Genomic DNA, 16,434 nt, shown 5'->3' on the forward strand with positions numbered 1-16,434 from the left:
TCTTTTATTTCATCGATGATCCATTCTTCATTAAGTAATGAGTTATTTAGTTTCCAGCTGTTTGCATGATTTTTGTCTTTACCTTGTTGTTGAGTTCTACTTTTACTGCATTGTGATCAGATAGTATGCACGGTATAATTTCTATTTTCTTATATTTGCTGAGACTTGCTTTGTGCCCTAGGATATGATCTATTCTGGAGAAGGTTCCATGGGCTGCTGAGAAGAATGTATATTGTGTAGAAGTTAGATGAAATGTTCTGTAGACATCAAGTAGGTCCATTTGATCTATTGCATATTTTAGATCTTAGATTTCTTTATTGAGTTTTTGTTTGGATGACGTATTTATTGATGATAATGGGGTGTTAAAGTCTCCCACAACCACTGTGTTGGCATTTATATATGCTTTTAGGTCCTTAAGGGTCTGTTTGATTGACATTGGGTGCATATAGGTTAATAATTGTTACTTCCTTTTGGTCTATTTCCCCTTTTATTAGTAGGGAATGTTCTTCTTTATCTCATTTGATCAAGGTTGGTTTGAAGTCTGCTTTGTCCTAGATAAGTATTGCTACTCCTGCCTGTTTTCAGGGGCCCATGAGTTGGAAATCTTCTTTCACCCTTTCATCCTAAGCCTATGCTTATTTTTATCGATGTGATGGGTCTCCTTTAAGCAACAAATTGTTGGATCTTCCCTTTAATCCAGTTTGTCAGACGGTGCCTTTTGATGGGGGAATTAAGTCCATTAACATTAAGTGTTAGTATTGATAGGTATGTGGTGATTCCTGTCATTTAGTTGTCTTAGTTGTTTGCTGGTTTGATTGTGTGTAGCTAAGTTGATGTTACTCTCTGCCTTCTTGCTTTTTCTTTTCCTGTAGTTTGGTACTGCCTGCCCTCTTGCTTTTTCTTTTCCTGCAGTTTGGTACTGCCTGCCCTTTCATGGTTATGTGGGGTTTCACTTTCTGTGTGCAGAATCTCTTGAAGAATATTTTGTAGTGGTGGCGTTGTGGTCACATGTTGTTTTCATTTCTGCTTATCATGGAAGACTTATTGCTCCATCTCTTTTGAATGATAGTTTTGCTGGGTAGGGTATCCTAGGGTTGAAGTTATTTTCTTTCAGTGCCCGCAAAACCTCACCCCAAGCTCTTCTTGCTTTTAATGTTTCTTTTGAGAGGTCTGATGTGATTTTGATGGTTTTACCTTTGTATGTTATTTGTTTTTTCTCTCTTACAGCCTTCAATATCCTTTGTCTAGTATCTGCACTTGTTTTAATGATAATATGTCGTGAGGTAGGTCTATTTGGTCAGGTCTGTTTGTTGTTCTGGAGGCTTCCTGTATCTGTATGGTCATAGTTTTCTTAGATTTGGGAAATTTTCTGTTGTTATTTTGTTGATTATAATACGCATTCCTTTTGCTTGCACCTCTTCTCCTTCTTCAATGCCCATGATTATCAGGTTTGGTCTTTTGATGGAGTCTTTAAGTTTTTGCATTTCCTTTTCACAGGTCTTTAGTTGTTTAACTAATAATTTTCAGTTTTTCTTTTAATTACCATTTCATCTTCGAGTTTTGAGATTCTGTGTTCTGCTTGTTCTGTTCTGCTGGATTGGCCTTCCATTTTGTTTTGCATTTCTGCTTTGTTCTTTTTTCTGAGGTTTTCTATTTCCTGAGTCGTTTCCTCTTTCATATTGTCTGTTTTCATCCTGAGTTCATTTATCTCTATTAATCGTGTTCTTTGTTTCACTTTGGTATTTATACAGTGCTTCTATAGTTTCTTTTATTTTTTTGCTTTCTCAGATTCTGTATTTTTGTTTCTTGGAATTTCTTGAGTGTCTCCTGTACATTTGGGTTGACCTTATCCAGTATCCTCTCTATGAAATTCTCATTGATTACTTGTAGGATTTCTTCTTTTAGATTATTCTTGTGGGCTTCATGGGGTTCTTTGGCACAGTTTATCTTCCTTTTGTTGGAGTCTGGATCTGGATATCTGTTTTCTTCATTTCCCTCTTGTTCTCATACTAAGTTATTACTGGGGGGAGATGTTTTCCCTCTTTTTTCTGTCTTACCATCATTGCCCTTGCTACTGTTGCTGTGCCTTTTCTTTATGTAATTCCGTATTGTCTACCTTGTAATAGTAACAATGGTTATATATAGAATGGATGGCTGAGAGGAGAGGGAAAGCAAAGAAGTTAGAGAAAAAGGGAAAAAAACAAAAATAAAAAAAAACAGAGGCAAAGAAATAAACAGGGAAATGTAGTGTACTAATCAACAGTGAGCTAAGCAGGCATTAGAGAGACAGAGAGAAGATAAAAAAAATCCTGATGTTCAAATTCAATAAAGTTTCAGTCTTAATAGTTTTAATGTTAGTCCTTCAGCATCCAGTCCTGCTGTTGGTGTCTGAGTAGTTTTCTGACATTGTCTCATTAAAAGTTAAAAAAAATCTCAGGAGTGAGCTTTACACTCACCTACCCCTGCAGGCTTTTTTTATTTAGAGTTCTCCTGGAGGCTTGCCCCTTTTGTTTTCTCCAGTATACAGCCCTACCCGCCTGTTGCAATTGCAGTCCTTTTTTATTTAGAGTTCATGTGGGGGAGTGCGCCTCCCACTCTCCTGTTGAGCGTGCCACACATTACCCTCTGTTGGACACCTTCCCCTCTCCAAGCACACTGAGGGAGGTGGTGCTATACCCACCTTCTACACCCGGCTTGTTTATATACAGTTGGCATGGGGAAATGCCCCTCCCCCCCACTGGTGGCGCTTTCCACAGGACAGCCACTGTTACGAGCTTTGCCCACTCCAAGTTTGCTGGGCAGATGCCCCCACTCCTGTTTTCTCCAGCCGGCTTGGTTATTTACAGTTCTTGTTGGGCGTGACCCTCCCCCCCACCTTGTGGAGTGTGACACACTTTAGCTGCTGTTACAGCCTTCTCCTCTGTAAGTTTGCTGGGCGGGGCGCCACACCTGTCTTCTCTGGGCGGCTTGTTTATTTACAGTTCTGTAAGGAAATGTCTCTGCCCCAGTCTCTGCAGCTCAGGGCACCCCGCCCTCTTTGGTACATGTTTGTTTGTTTTCCCAGCTGCTTGTTTATTATTCAGTTTGTTTTTTTCTCTTTTTTTCCTTGGTGCAGGTCAGTCTGTCCAGGGGTTATGATGATTTGACCCAGGGTTGTCTGTGGGAGTACCATGCTGCTTAGCTCACCTGGTGGTTGCGTGTCCCAGGCAGGTTAGGAGCTGTGTCTGGCAGTGCGGGAGCCCTCCTGGTTTCTCCCTTTAACGTGGAGTGGGGATGTTATGTATGAGCTGGGGGTGTGGAGGTGTTGGAGTTTTGTCTCTTATTGGTGTTTTTTGCTGCCAGGTATATCTCCAGTGTCTTTCCAAGATTTTGCTTTAGCAAGCATGCTTTCTGCCTCCTCCCGCTAGTCTCCATCTTGGAATCTTCCCTATTAGGTTTTAAAAAATTCTTTTGCGATTATTGTGAATGCAGTTTTTTTCCGTGATTTCTTTCTCTCCCTGTTCAACATTGGTATAAAAAAAAGTGTTAGTTTTTATATGTTGATTTTTTTGTATGCTCTTAGTGTTTATCAGATCTAAAAGTTTTTTGGTGGCGTTTGTAGGGCCTTTTCAGTATAGGATGATATCATATATGAACAGGGATGATTTGTTTTCTTTCTTTCTTATTTGTATCCTTTTCATTTCTTTCTCTTGCCTTATTGTTCTGACTAGGAATTCAAGCATTACATTGAATAAAATTGTTGACAGTGGACACCCTTGCCTTGTTCCTGAGTTTGGAGGAAATGTTTTCAGGTTTCCCTCACTTAGTATAATGTTGGCTACCAGTTTATCTTATATAGTCTTTATTATATTGAGGTATGTTCCTTCTATTCCTTATTTGTTCAGGGCTTTCATCATGAAGGGATGTTGAATTTTGTTCCAGGCTTTTTCTTTATCTATTGAGATGATGAAGTGATTTTTGTCCTTTATTTTTTTATTTGTTGTGGTGCATTTATTGATATGTGTATGTTGAATCATCTTTAGATGCGTGGAATGAAACAAATTTGATCATGTGTGATATTTTTAGTGTGTTGAATTTGGTTTGCAAGGATTTTTTTATACTTTATTTTTATTGTTGTATAGGGGCATATTGTGACATTTACAAAATTCCTTACATTTTATCATAGTTGAATTCACCCCCTCTGTTTTCTCCTTTATCCCACTATCTGCCCCCCATTTCTGGAATAGTTTCAACAGGTGTCATGTTTTACAGAGTAGTTCCACCATATTCACCCTCTGATTACCTTTCCTTATATCCTCACCCCTCCCAGGCAGGACCTGTTTTGCCTTCCTGTTCTCTGCTTTTATAGAGATGTTGAATTTTGTCACAGTCATTTTCTGCATCTATTGAGATGATGCTTCTGTTGATATGCTCTATTATATTTAATGATTTATGTATGTTGTGCAAAATAGATATACAGGGAGTTTCCCTGTTACATTTCCATGTATATATATATATATATATATATATTATAACCTGAATTGGTTCATCCCCTCTTTGTTTCTCCTTTCTACCTTGGTCTCCTCCTTATGGTGATTTCAACAGGTTTAAGAATTCCATATTCTGTATTCTTATATGAGAATGTATTTCAACCATATTCATCTTCTCATCTTCCTTCTTTTACCCTCCCTCTCTCGTATGTCACCTTCCCAGTATAACCTGTTTTACCTAATACTGCTTACATTTGTATTGGGTCTGTATTCCATATATGAGAGAAAACATGTTGCCTTTGGCCTTTTGTACATGACTAACTTCACTTAAGAGGATATTCTCTAGTTTTATCCATTTACCTGCAAATGACAAAATTTTGTTCTTCTTTATGGCTGAATAAAATTCTGTTGTATATAAATACCACTTTTCTTAATCCATTCATCAGTTGTGGTGTACCCTGGCTGTTTCTATAGCAGGAGAATTTTGATCAATAAGATTAAGTTATTGTGGACAGGAAATAAGCTGCTAGGAAGATCTGCTTCATGGTTGTTATGGTTTGTGTATGGCGTGACTGTGTCCCACAAACTTTTTGCCTGGTTTGTCTTCAAACTTCAGTCCTCCCCATCAGCTAGGGTTATAGCCTTGAACCATCCTGCCTGACTTCTTCTTTCCTTTTGTTAAGAAATCATGAATTAAAAGTCCAAGAGAAGTTCCTTGTGTATACTTCTCCCATCCTATTCTAATTCTTGTTGTTTATGAGCCACTTCTTCCCTGAATTTGGTGTTTATTAGGAAACTTTTAAGCAGTTATACTCCCATGTATGTATCTATAAAATATATGTGATTTTCTTTTGCAGATGTCATTTTGATGTTTTATCTAGCAAATATTTCCTCCACATTGTCTTTTTTGGATTTACTGATTTGTATGTGTGTTTTTACTGCGTTCAGTTGTACTTACATTACTGTTAATCCTACATTGTATAAATATACAGGATTTATCTTTCTCCCTCTTTTTTATTTTTTTGGGTGGTTTTGGGGTTTAAGTTCATGAACTTGTACTTGCTAGGTAAGCACTCTACCACTTGAACCATTCCTCCAGCCCCTTTTCCTTTAGTTATTTTTCAGATGGGTCTTGTACTTTTTCTCACCGCTGTCGTTGGTCCCCAAATTGTCAACCTATGTCTCCTGCATAGCTGGAATTAACAGGTTTACACCAGCCATCGTACTTGGCTTATTCTTTGAGATAGGGTTTCATTAATTGTTTTGCCCAGGTTGGCTTTGAAGTATGATATTCCTCCCTGCCAAGTCGGTGATACTACAGATGCAAACTACTGTGCTGGACTCCTTTTTCCTTTTGGTAAACAGTTGGGTTTCTGTTTTTAGCTATTGCCTTGCTACTATCTTGAATAATTTTGTGTGTTTTTTCCTGGTACATGTGTAAGTTTCTCTAGGACAGTTGTTCTCATTCTTGGTATGTTTTTACCTGGGAAGTGTTTTTGAACATCCAGTCCTTCATCACTCAGTGTCATCCAGATGCTGATAAAATTGACAGCATCAGCTTTAGTAACTGCATTGCTAAGTTCCTCTCATTGTGTTTCTGCCAATTTGCATCAGTCTGTTTTATCAGTTAAATTTTGCCAATTTTATGTGTAAAATTGTTTCTTGTCCTATGTTAATTTGTTTCTCTGTGATTACTAATGAGATTGAACAGATTTCCTATACTGCTTGGATTTTTTGGTCTGATTTAATTGCAAGTTCATTTAATCTTACAATTTTTCCATTTGGTTCTTTTATTTCATCCTGATTACTAAAGAAGTTGAATCTGTTTCATATTTTTTTGGTTATGTTTTTCTTTTGTGATTTAATTATAAGTTATAAATTTCCCAGCTTTTCTGTTTGGTTGCCTGTTTTTTTCTTTTTCGGCAGTAGTGGAGTTGAACTTGGCCTGGTGCTTGGTAGGTACCACTTGATGTTTTTCTTTTAAATATAGGAATGAATTAGCTATCTTTTTTGGACTTGAGTCCTTTCTTGGTTATATGTGTGGAAAACAGTATTATTTTGGAGTCAGTGTCCATTGATGTATGGACATTTTTAATCATGTTTTTTTAAATTACTTAAGGAATTCATCCATAGTTTTGTTACAAAAGTGGTTTAGTTATGCCAGTTATCTTAGTTTTGTAATCATTCATTCAGTAAATATTTATTGCATGTCTATTACCATATTTCATGGTTAAAGTCACAATTTCACGTTTCTGGTACTAGGATGCGTTTGTAATTGTATTTGTTGTTCTGAGTGGGGGTACTTTGTATGTTTTCATTGTTTTATTAGTCTGTCTTGTGTTGATATAACAAAATACCTGAGACCAGGTAATTTACAAGGCAAAAAGGTTGAATTTGCTTACAATTATCATGACTAGGGAGCCCAGGTCACAGTTACTATCTTTCCAGTCCCTTAGTTATTTGTTTAGAAAGAATTCAATTGATCATCTTTTATGTGTCATATAGACATGAATAAGAGTGATTTCTTGCTTTCACAGAATCTCAGTGGCCTCTAAAAAAAGGCCATTTCCACAACAGTTCATTGGGATTTGGGAAGAACACAGAGTTGTTCATTTTACTTTATCTTTATTCTACTTTGTTTTTATAACATGTAGTTGGACATCTGTACATATTGTTAAGATTTACCATGCACAAATTGTGTACACCTATTAAAATATATATTTAGGTAGGTGATACATCAAGACAAATCAGCAGACAGTGTAACCAAGAGAAATGCAGGGATTCTATGTCACTTAATTCAGTGAGTTGACTCACTGAAGTGGGGAATTGCAGACAGAGAAAGTGACAAAAATTAGTTTTGAAGGATTGAGTCTCAGAGGTCAAGAGCATTAGATGGTTTGTTAGTATACTTGGTATGTGGAGATGTGTAGGACATAGCAGGAAGTGGCAATCCATTGGTGAGTGGGGCCAGATTACTTGAACAAGGCATTTTAATTAATTCTTTTTCAGTGCTAAGGATTGAACCCAGAGCATTGCACATGATAAGCAAGTGTATGTTACAGCCGTTTAACTTAATTAGTTGTTTTAATATAATAGGGTACCATTTAAGGATTTTAGTTATGATAGTGGTCTGATTATATTTTTTACTGTTTTGAAAAGAATTCTAGTGACAGGTTTTTTGTTTTGTTTTAATAAAGGGTCTCATTATATAGTGCAGGTTGGCCTTGAACTCACTACATAGACCTGGCTGGCCTAAAACTTGAGATCTTCCTGACCCAGCCTCCTGGGCATGCACCATCTTATCCAGTGAAGTGTTAGAACTTTAAACCACAGAAAGCATTGTAGGTGACTATGCTGGTTATTTTGAGCATTTGCTGATACTTTCCTGAGTTATGTGGATTTTAATTTTATAGTTAATTTATATAATAAAATTACTGATTATATTAATGCCTTAATTCAGGTATGGAATCTTATGATTAAGTTAGATTCATGCTGCTGTCTCATACTATTTTATGTGGTTATAATTTTAAAATAACTTAGAAAACTTTAGTCAAACTAATTATTAGAGGTGGCATAATTGCACTGATAAAATGGTTGTTAGTGTTGACATTTTAAACATTGTTTCTTTAATTCAGGCTCAGCCAGTTGGAGATTGTGATTTTAATGTTCGTCTGCAGTGTATAGAACGAGAAATTATAAATCCTCGACATGAAAAAATGAAGACTGGGTTGATCGACAAAACACAGGAACCATTTAGTGTCAGAAATAAGCCATTTTTTGACATCTACATTTCAAGAAAGGTAAAGTTTATTTTTTGTTTTCTACTTCATGTATTATCATTCAGTTTGTGAGAAGAATATGAATTTTGCTGCTCAGTTGTTTTGACTTTACCAGAAATTACTGGAATTGGATATAGTACTATTTTTACCAAATGTATGATTCTCAGCCTTCTCCTCTTTAGTAATATTCTTAGTTGTGGACACATAAACTAGGTTGCTGCTCTGTTTCTTATAGCAGTTTATGATTCATGACCATTGGTTCATATTTTATTTATTCAAAAGCTATAAACAACATAGAATTATCTAGAATGAAAATCATTTTTTAAGGTCTGTTCTTTCTGAAAGTAAACAGTATTTGGTACATAGTCTTTCTTTAAAAATTCATGATATACATATGTATATCCTTATTTCTGTTGTTTTGACACTCAAAATGAGTCATACCAAATATTCTGGGACTTTTTCTTTCACTTAAAAATATGGCTTGGAGATATTTCCATGTCAGTGTGCAGAGGTTTGCCACATTATTTTTTAATTGCTGAATGATATTGATAGTAAAAATATACCATAAATTATTTATTATTGATGAGCCTTTAAGTTGTTTTAAACTTTTGTTATTACCAACACTGTTTCAGGGAACATCTTTGCTTATATGAGTATTTCTTCAGGATGAGTAGAAGTAAAAGTTTTGGTTTAAGGATTTTTGGATAATAGTAGTAACTACTACCAAATTGTTTGCCAAATAAAGCTCTTCCCTCCCCACAAATGAGAGAGTTACTTTCCTTATACCACAGCCCGGTCCCTTTTCTCTCCTAGCCTGTGTAGACAAGGCTGTTGTGGATGGAGTTGAACAAGTGTCTAGAACAGGGAACTAGAATGTTCCTTGCTTCGCTCCTTACTGACTTGGAGATCTTTTCTAAGACACTTAAAAACTTTTCCTGACAAAGTTTATTCATCTGTAGCTTGGGGTTATAAATTACTGGTTTGTTCTTGAAAGGGAAGAATTAACACTTCTTTATCAAGTGGAGTGTTTACACCTTTTTGTAACATTAGAACTTTCACAAGAGATGTAATAGTTTTGATAGTAAAGTTCTTAACCATAATAAAAAATACAGTTTTGTTATATGAGCTTAACAAAACATTGTGTGTAAAACTGTTAGAAAAGCATTTGAGAGGTGGGTGCAGTGGCTCAAATCTGTAATCCTAGTACCTACGCCAGGCTGAGATTGGGATAATCATGGTTCAAGGCCACCCTGGGCAAAAAGTTTGAGAGATCTCATTTCTACCAATGTCTGGACAAGGTGATGCTTGTCTATCACCCCAGTTACTCAGGAAGCATAAATAGGCTGATCATGGCTCAGACCAGCCTGGGCATAAAGTGAGACCCTATCTCAAAAATAATGCACAAGGCTGATGGATGGCTCAAGTGGCAGAGAACCTGTCTACCATGAAGCCCTGAGTTCAGTCCCCCCAGTGCTATGGGGAGGGGAAAAAGTTCTTTTATGTTATCAAATTTGGCATTGTTTTTATATTGTTTTCTAATATTGTAGGTACATTTGTAGATGTTTGCAGGTACATTTAGATGCTCTATTTAAAATCTTTTATTTCATTATGACTTGTCTTTTGTTTCCATAATGTGTTTAGCACCCTGCAGTTATTTCTATTCACTGTCTCTCCCTTAGGTCTCTAGATCTCATACAAAAACACTAATTCTGCTTATACTCATCTCCTCATTTTTCTTAACCTTTGCTTTCTCTTCTTATTTTCAGCATCACTACTGCTGCTAGCATAACTTACTGTTATTACTATTGCATAATTTGTTTTTTACTATGGTATTTACCATATCGTAACACTTAAAAGCACCTGTACCTTAGAGTTTCTGCTGTTAAGACAAAACATATATACTGCTTGTTGACTAATTATTTCCTAAAATGTTCTCCATTCCTTATTAGTACTTTTGGTGGGATTCTTATTTCTTTGTGTGCAAATCCTATATGGTGTGTTTTCTCTTTTCGTTATTAGGATAACTATGATTTTTTTGAATCTCTCTTAATCTCTCTCTCTCTCTTTCTCTCTCTCTCTCTTCTCCTTGTATTATTTCTTAGTACTTTAAGATACCTGTTTTTTGGTAGTGGTTTACTTTCTTAGCAAAATGAATTTATGGTTCTGTTTGTTGGAGATATGTTAGTTGATTCATGAAGCTCTATTTTCCTTATCTGAACATAAATATATCTTGAGTATGCATACCACTTAGTTCATACTTGACTGTGAATTGATAAGCATTTAAAACTTTCAGAAGTTTTATGGGTAAAGTGTTATATTTGACAGTAAAAGAAGCCAAGTTGGCCATTTCCTAACAAGTCTCAAGCAAGGAGTGATTGTGTGAAACTTGTCACTTTCCAGAGTCAGGCTTGTATCTTCACAGATTTAGAAATCTTGTCTGGGAGCCACTTGTTCTCTTTATGTTTCTCTAAGTTCAATTTATAGTTTAGCTTTGAAGAAAATAAGCAAGATACTGTATTATCAGACTTTGTGTATGAAAATTGCAGGTGACATCGAAGAAGTTGCATTCTGGTGGGATTTTAGTTTCTAAATTAGTAATGACCACTGTTACGTGCCAAGGTATGGCATTCAAGTAATTGGTACTACAAAGAATGGTCATGATCTTTTTATATTCAAGGGTGGGAGTAGTACAGGCTATATAGCAATATGTGCAGTTACGCATTTCAAACTCTTTTCCAGCATAATCGTATATGCTAGATGATGTAAATTTTTGTTAGCTTTTATCTCCCATTGCTGTAGTCTACTTAATTTGGAGTTAGCTCATGAATATATTTTGAGTAGCAATTCCAGCACCATCAACTACTTAACTTTTTCATTTTAAATGAATATATGTTATCGTTCTGTTTTTTAAATAATTTTATATAACACCTGCTTGGAGGTGAGACTGTTGATCTACCTCTGTTGCTATGCTCTTTACCTATGAACTGCTTGCCTTTTGTGTCTGTTTTGACAGCAGGGATATTGTAAGGGTGACTGTAGGAGCTTGTGCACTGCTGTGCCTGCCCAAAGGGGAGGATACAGATAATATCAACACTTGATCTATTAAATGGACTTACGTACTTCTATAGAAATATTTCTAAATTGCAACTACAGTATGAAAATTGGACAGGAGGCTCATTGCTTCAGTTTGTGTTTATTTTTAAATTAACTACTATGGCAGCTTATACTGCCATAATTTATAGTTCAGCAATAAGGAAAAAGTGTCTTACATAGTGTAATTCTATTAGTCCAATCAGTGCTGCTCATTGCAGGCTCTGCACAGAACTGTGACTAGAAAATATTTGGGAAAATATAAAATTGTGTCTGCACCAAACACATGAAACTCTGAACACGTGCAGCCCTTTTCCTTGACATTATTGCCCAAATCATACAGCATAACAACTATTTACAGGTATTTACTGAACTAGATGTTATAAATAATCTAGAGATGATTTAAAGTATATGGGAGGAGGATATGCATAGGTTATATGCAAACACTGTGCCATTTTATGTGAGGAACGTGAGCATCTATTGTCTTTGCTACCTTATATGTGGGATGGAACCTAGCCTGGGGAAATAGTTTGTGAGACCCTATCTTGAAAATACCCATCACAAAGACGGCTGGCAGAGTGGCTCAAGGTGAAGGCCCTGATTTCATCCCCAGTACCGCCAAAAAAAAAAAAGTTGATGATTTGAGCTTACTACTCTTTTTTTTTTTTAAATTCATTTATTCACATGTGCATACATTGTTTGGGCCATTTCTCCCTCCTGCCCTCTCCCTGTTCTGCCCTTATCTCTAATTTTGTTGAAGAGAAACCGTAAGCAATAATAAGAAGACAAAGCGTTTTTGCCAGTTGAGATAAGGATAGCTATACAGAGAGATTCCTAGCACTGCTTCCATGTACAAATGTGTTACATCCCAAGTTGATTCATCTCTAACTGATCTTTTCACTGGTTCCTGATCCCCTTCTCATATTGACCTCTGTCACTTTAAGGTTTCTGTATTAGTTCCTCTGCAGTGGGGGTATCAAATACTATCATGTTTTGGGTTTCCTACCTATCCCCATACCTCCAGTATGTGCTCTCCCCTTATCATGTGACCCAAGACCAACCACATTGCTGTATTGGTTGTAAATCTAAAGTCCGCATATGAGGGAGAACATACTATTTTTGGTCTTCTGAACCTGGCTAACCTCGCTCAGAATGATGTTCTCCACTTCCATTGATTTACTTGCGAATGATAAGATTTCATTCTTCTTCATGGCTCCATAAAATTCCATTGTGTGTAAATACCACATTTTCTTAATCCACTTGCTGGTAGTGGAGCATCTTGGCTGTTCCCATAATGTGGGTATTGTGAATAGCACTGCACTAAACATGGGTGCGCAGGTCCCTCTGGAGTAACCTGAGTTGCATTCCTTTGGTTATATCCCCAGGAATGGGATTGCTGGATCATATGGCAGATCTATGTTTAGAGTTTTAAGAAGCCTCCAAATTTTTTTCCAGAGTGGTTGCACTAGCTTGTATTTCCACCAGCAGTGTACCAGGGTTCCTCTTTCCACATATCCTCGCCAACACCTGTTGTTGGTGGTGTTAGAAATAATGGTTATTCTAACAGGGGTGAGGTGGAATCTTAGTGTGGTTTTAATTTGCATTTCTTTTGTGGCTAGAGATGGTGAGTATTTTTTCATGTGTTTTTTAGCCATTTGAATTTCTTCTTTTGAGAAAGTTCTGTTTAGTTCACTTGCCTGTTTCTTTATTGGTTCATTAATTTTGGGAGAATTTAGTTTTTTAAGTTCCCTATATATTCTGGTTATCAGTCCTTTGTCTGACGCGTAGCAGGCAAATATTTTCTTCCACTCTGTGGGTGTTCTCTTCAGTTTAGAGACCATTTCTTTTGATGAACAGAAGCTTTTTAGTTTTATGAGGTCCCATTTATCTATGCTATCTCTTAGTTGCTGAGCTCCTGGGGTTCCATTGAGAAAGTCCTTGCCTATACCTATTAGTTCCAAAGAATTTCCTACTCTTTCCTGTAGCAGCTTTATTTTATTTTTTTAGACTAGCTGTGTTTTATTTTGTAGGATTGCTGTTAAGGATAAAAGCTACTATCATCCAGAAATCTATCTTCTTTAACTTAAGGGTAGAAAACAGTTGTTTTTTCTTTTTTTAAAATTTTTATTTTATCACATGTGCATACAATGTTTGGGTAATTTCTCCCCGCTTCCTGCACCACCTCCCTTATCTCCCAGCTCCCTTCTTCTGCCCCCCACCCCCTGCTACCCAGCAGAAACTATTTTGCCCTTATCTCTAATTTTGGTGAAGAGAGAGTATAAGCAATAATAGGAAGGAACAAGGGTTTTTGCTAGTTGAGAGAAGGATAGCTATACAGGGAGTTGACTCACATTAATTTCCTGTGCATGTGTGTTACCTTCTAGGTTAATTCTTTTTGATCTAACCTTTTCTCTAGTTCCTGGTCCCCTTCTCCTATTGGCCTCAGTTGCTTTTAAGGTATTGGCTTTAGCTTCTCTGCGTTGAGGGCAACAAATGCTAGCTAATTTTTTAGATGTCTTACCTATCCTCATATCTCCCTCGTGTGCTCTCACTTTTATCTTGTGATCAAAGTTCAAACCCCTTGTTGTGTTTGCCCTTGATCTAATGTCCACATATGAGGGAGAACATACGATTTTTGGTCTTTTGGGCCAGGCTAACCTCACTCAGAATGATGTTCTCCAATTCCATCCATTTACCAGAGAATGATAACATTTCGTTCTTTTTCATGGCTGTATAAAATTCCATTGTGTATAGATACCACATTTTCTTGATCCATTCGTCAGTAGTGGGGCATCTTGGCTGTTTCCATAACTTGGTTATTGTGAATAGTGCTGCAATAAACATGGGTGTGCAGGTGCCTCTGGAGTAACCTGTGTCACAGTCTTTTGGGTATATCCCCAAGAGTGGTATTGCTGGATCATATGGTGGATCAACGTTTAGCTTTTTAGTAGCCTCCAAATTTTTTTCCAGAGTGGTTGTACTAGTTTACATTCCCACCAACAGTGTAAAAGGGTTCCTTTTTCCCCCGCATCCTCGCCAACACCTGTTGTTAGTGGTGTTGGTAATGATGGCTGTTCTAACAGGGGTGAGGTGGAATCTTAGTGTGGTTTTAATTTGCTTTTCATTTATGGCTAGAGATGGTGAGCATTTTTTCATGTGTTTTTTAGCCATTTGAATTTCTTCTTTTGAGAAAGTTCTGTTTAGTTCACTTGCCCATTTCTTTATTGGTTCATTAATTTTGGGAGAATTTAGTTTTTTAAGTTCCCCATGTATTCTGGTTATCAGTCCTTTGTCTGATGTGTAGCTGGCAAATATTTTCTCCCACTCTGTGGGTGTTCTCTTCAGTTTAGAGACCATTTCTTTTGTTGAGCAGAAGCTTTTTAGTTTTATGAAGTCCCATTTATCTATGCTATCTCTTAGTTGCTGAGCTGCTGGGGTTCCATTGAGAAAGTTCTTGCCTATACCTATTAATTCCAGAGTATTTCCTACTCTTTCCTGTAACAGCTTTAGAGTTTGGGGTCTGATATTAAGATCCTTGATCCATTTTGAGTTAATATTGGTATAGGGTGATATATATGGCTCTAGTTTCAGTTTTTTTGCAGACTGCTAACCAGTTCCTAGCAGTTTTTCTTGAAGAGGCTGTCTTTTCTCCATCGTATACTTTTAGCTCCTTTGTCAAAGACAAGTTGGTTATAGTTGTGTGGCTTCATATCTGGGTCCTCTGTTCTGTTCCACTGGTCTTCATGTCTGTTTTTGTGCCAGTACCATGCTGTTTTTATTGTTATTGCTTTGTAAAATAGTTTGTTCTCTTCATTCCCCTCTGGTTCCTGTACTAATTTTTTGCTGTGGGGAAACTGGTTTCCTTGTTTTTTCTGTCTTCCTGTCATTGTCCTTGGTGTTGTTACTGTCCCTGTACTGTGTGTAATTAAGTATTTTCTAGCTTGTAATAATAACAATGGTAATATTGAGAATGGAAGAGTGAGCTGAGATGGAAAGCAAGAAGTTAAAGAAAAGGGGAAAACAAATATACAGACAAGAGGGAGAAAGCAGAACAAGGTATCAGACAAGAGAGTTTCAAAGGTATAAACAGGGAGTGTTAGTGTACTAATCGACAGTAAGCTGAACAGACAATAGAGTGACAGAGAGAGGATTGAAAATCAAAGATAAAAAAAATAAAAAATAAGTATATGAAAGTAATATCTATTTATAAAAATGAATTAAAATAAAATGGAAAATAGAAAATTAAAAAAAACCAAAAAAACCAAAAAACCAAAAAACTTCCAAGTTTATATGCAATGCAATTTCAGTCTTAATAATTTGGATGTCCGTCTCAATCTCCTGTCCTGGAGTTGGTGCCTCAGATGTTGTTCTGTAGTTGTCTCATCAAAGGGGATGCATAAAGTAGAACAAAACTACACTCACACACACACAGAAGAAAAAAAAATAAAGCCCCACCAAGTGTCCCCAGTTCAAATGCAATACAGTTTCAGTAAGTTTTTCGGCTTGCAGGTGTAATTCGGTTGTTCTCTCATCAAAGGTAGGGAGAAAAAGAAAAAAAAAGCGTCTGGAGGCAGTTCTGAGAGTGGTATCTGCAACTGTGGCTTGCCTGCCTGCTGCTCTCAGCCTGTAGCTGGCGGCGTTATTTATGCAGATCTCTGGGGTGAGCTAGCACTCACCTGGTCCCACAGGCTTTGTTTGCTCAGAGTTCTCCTTTGGGGGGGGGGGGCCTCTGCTACAGGCTTTTCCCTTTCCAAGCACTGGGAAAGGCGACACTGCCCCGCGTTGTCAGGCCTGCGTGTTTATTTACAGTTCACGTGGGAAGTGGGTCTTCCCTCCTCTCACAAGCGTCCCCGCTCCTGGTTGCTGGCGCGCCCTGCTCCCGCCAGAGCCTCTCGGGCCCGCCCGGCTCGTTTATTTACAGTCCTGGGAAGGGTTCCCTTCCCCCAATCTTCAGCGCTCAGGGCGCCCCACCCTCTTTCCAGCATGTCTTAACTGTTCTTATTGCTTAGTACTCAGTTTCTCTTTTTTCCCCGGGTGGAGGTCAGTCTGTCCAGGGGGCTATGCTGCTCTGGCCCAGGCTTGTCTGTGGGGGAACC

General features: G+C 37.3%; 1 protein-coding gene across 3 annotated transcripts in view; it reads left to right on the forward strand.

Annotated features, from left to right (window-relative positions):
• Rngtt (RNA guanylyltransferase and 5'-phosphatase) overlaps nt 1–16,434 on the forward strand; it is a 315,951-nt gene that overhangs the window by 98,874 nt on the left and 200,643 nt on the right. For all 3 annotated transcript variants that reach the window (XM_074078340.1, XM_074078333.1, XM_074078336.1), the window contains exon 11: nt 8,105–8,269. In XM_074078340.1, coding sequence (XP_073934441.1) covers nt 8,105–8,269 — 165 coding nt within the window. The remainder of the gene's footprint in view (nt 1–8,104; nt 8,270–16,434) is intronic.

Source organism: Castor canadensis, chromosome 1 (assembly GCF_047511655.1).
Source record: "Castor canadensis chromosome 1, mCasCan1.hap1v2, whole genome shotgun sequence".
Lineage (NCBI taxonomy): Eukaryota > Metazoa > Chordata > Mammalia > Rodentia > Castoridae > Castor > Castor canadensis.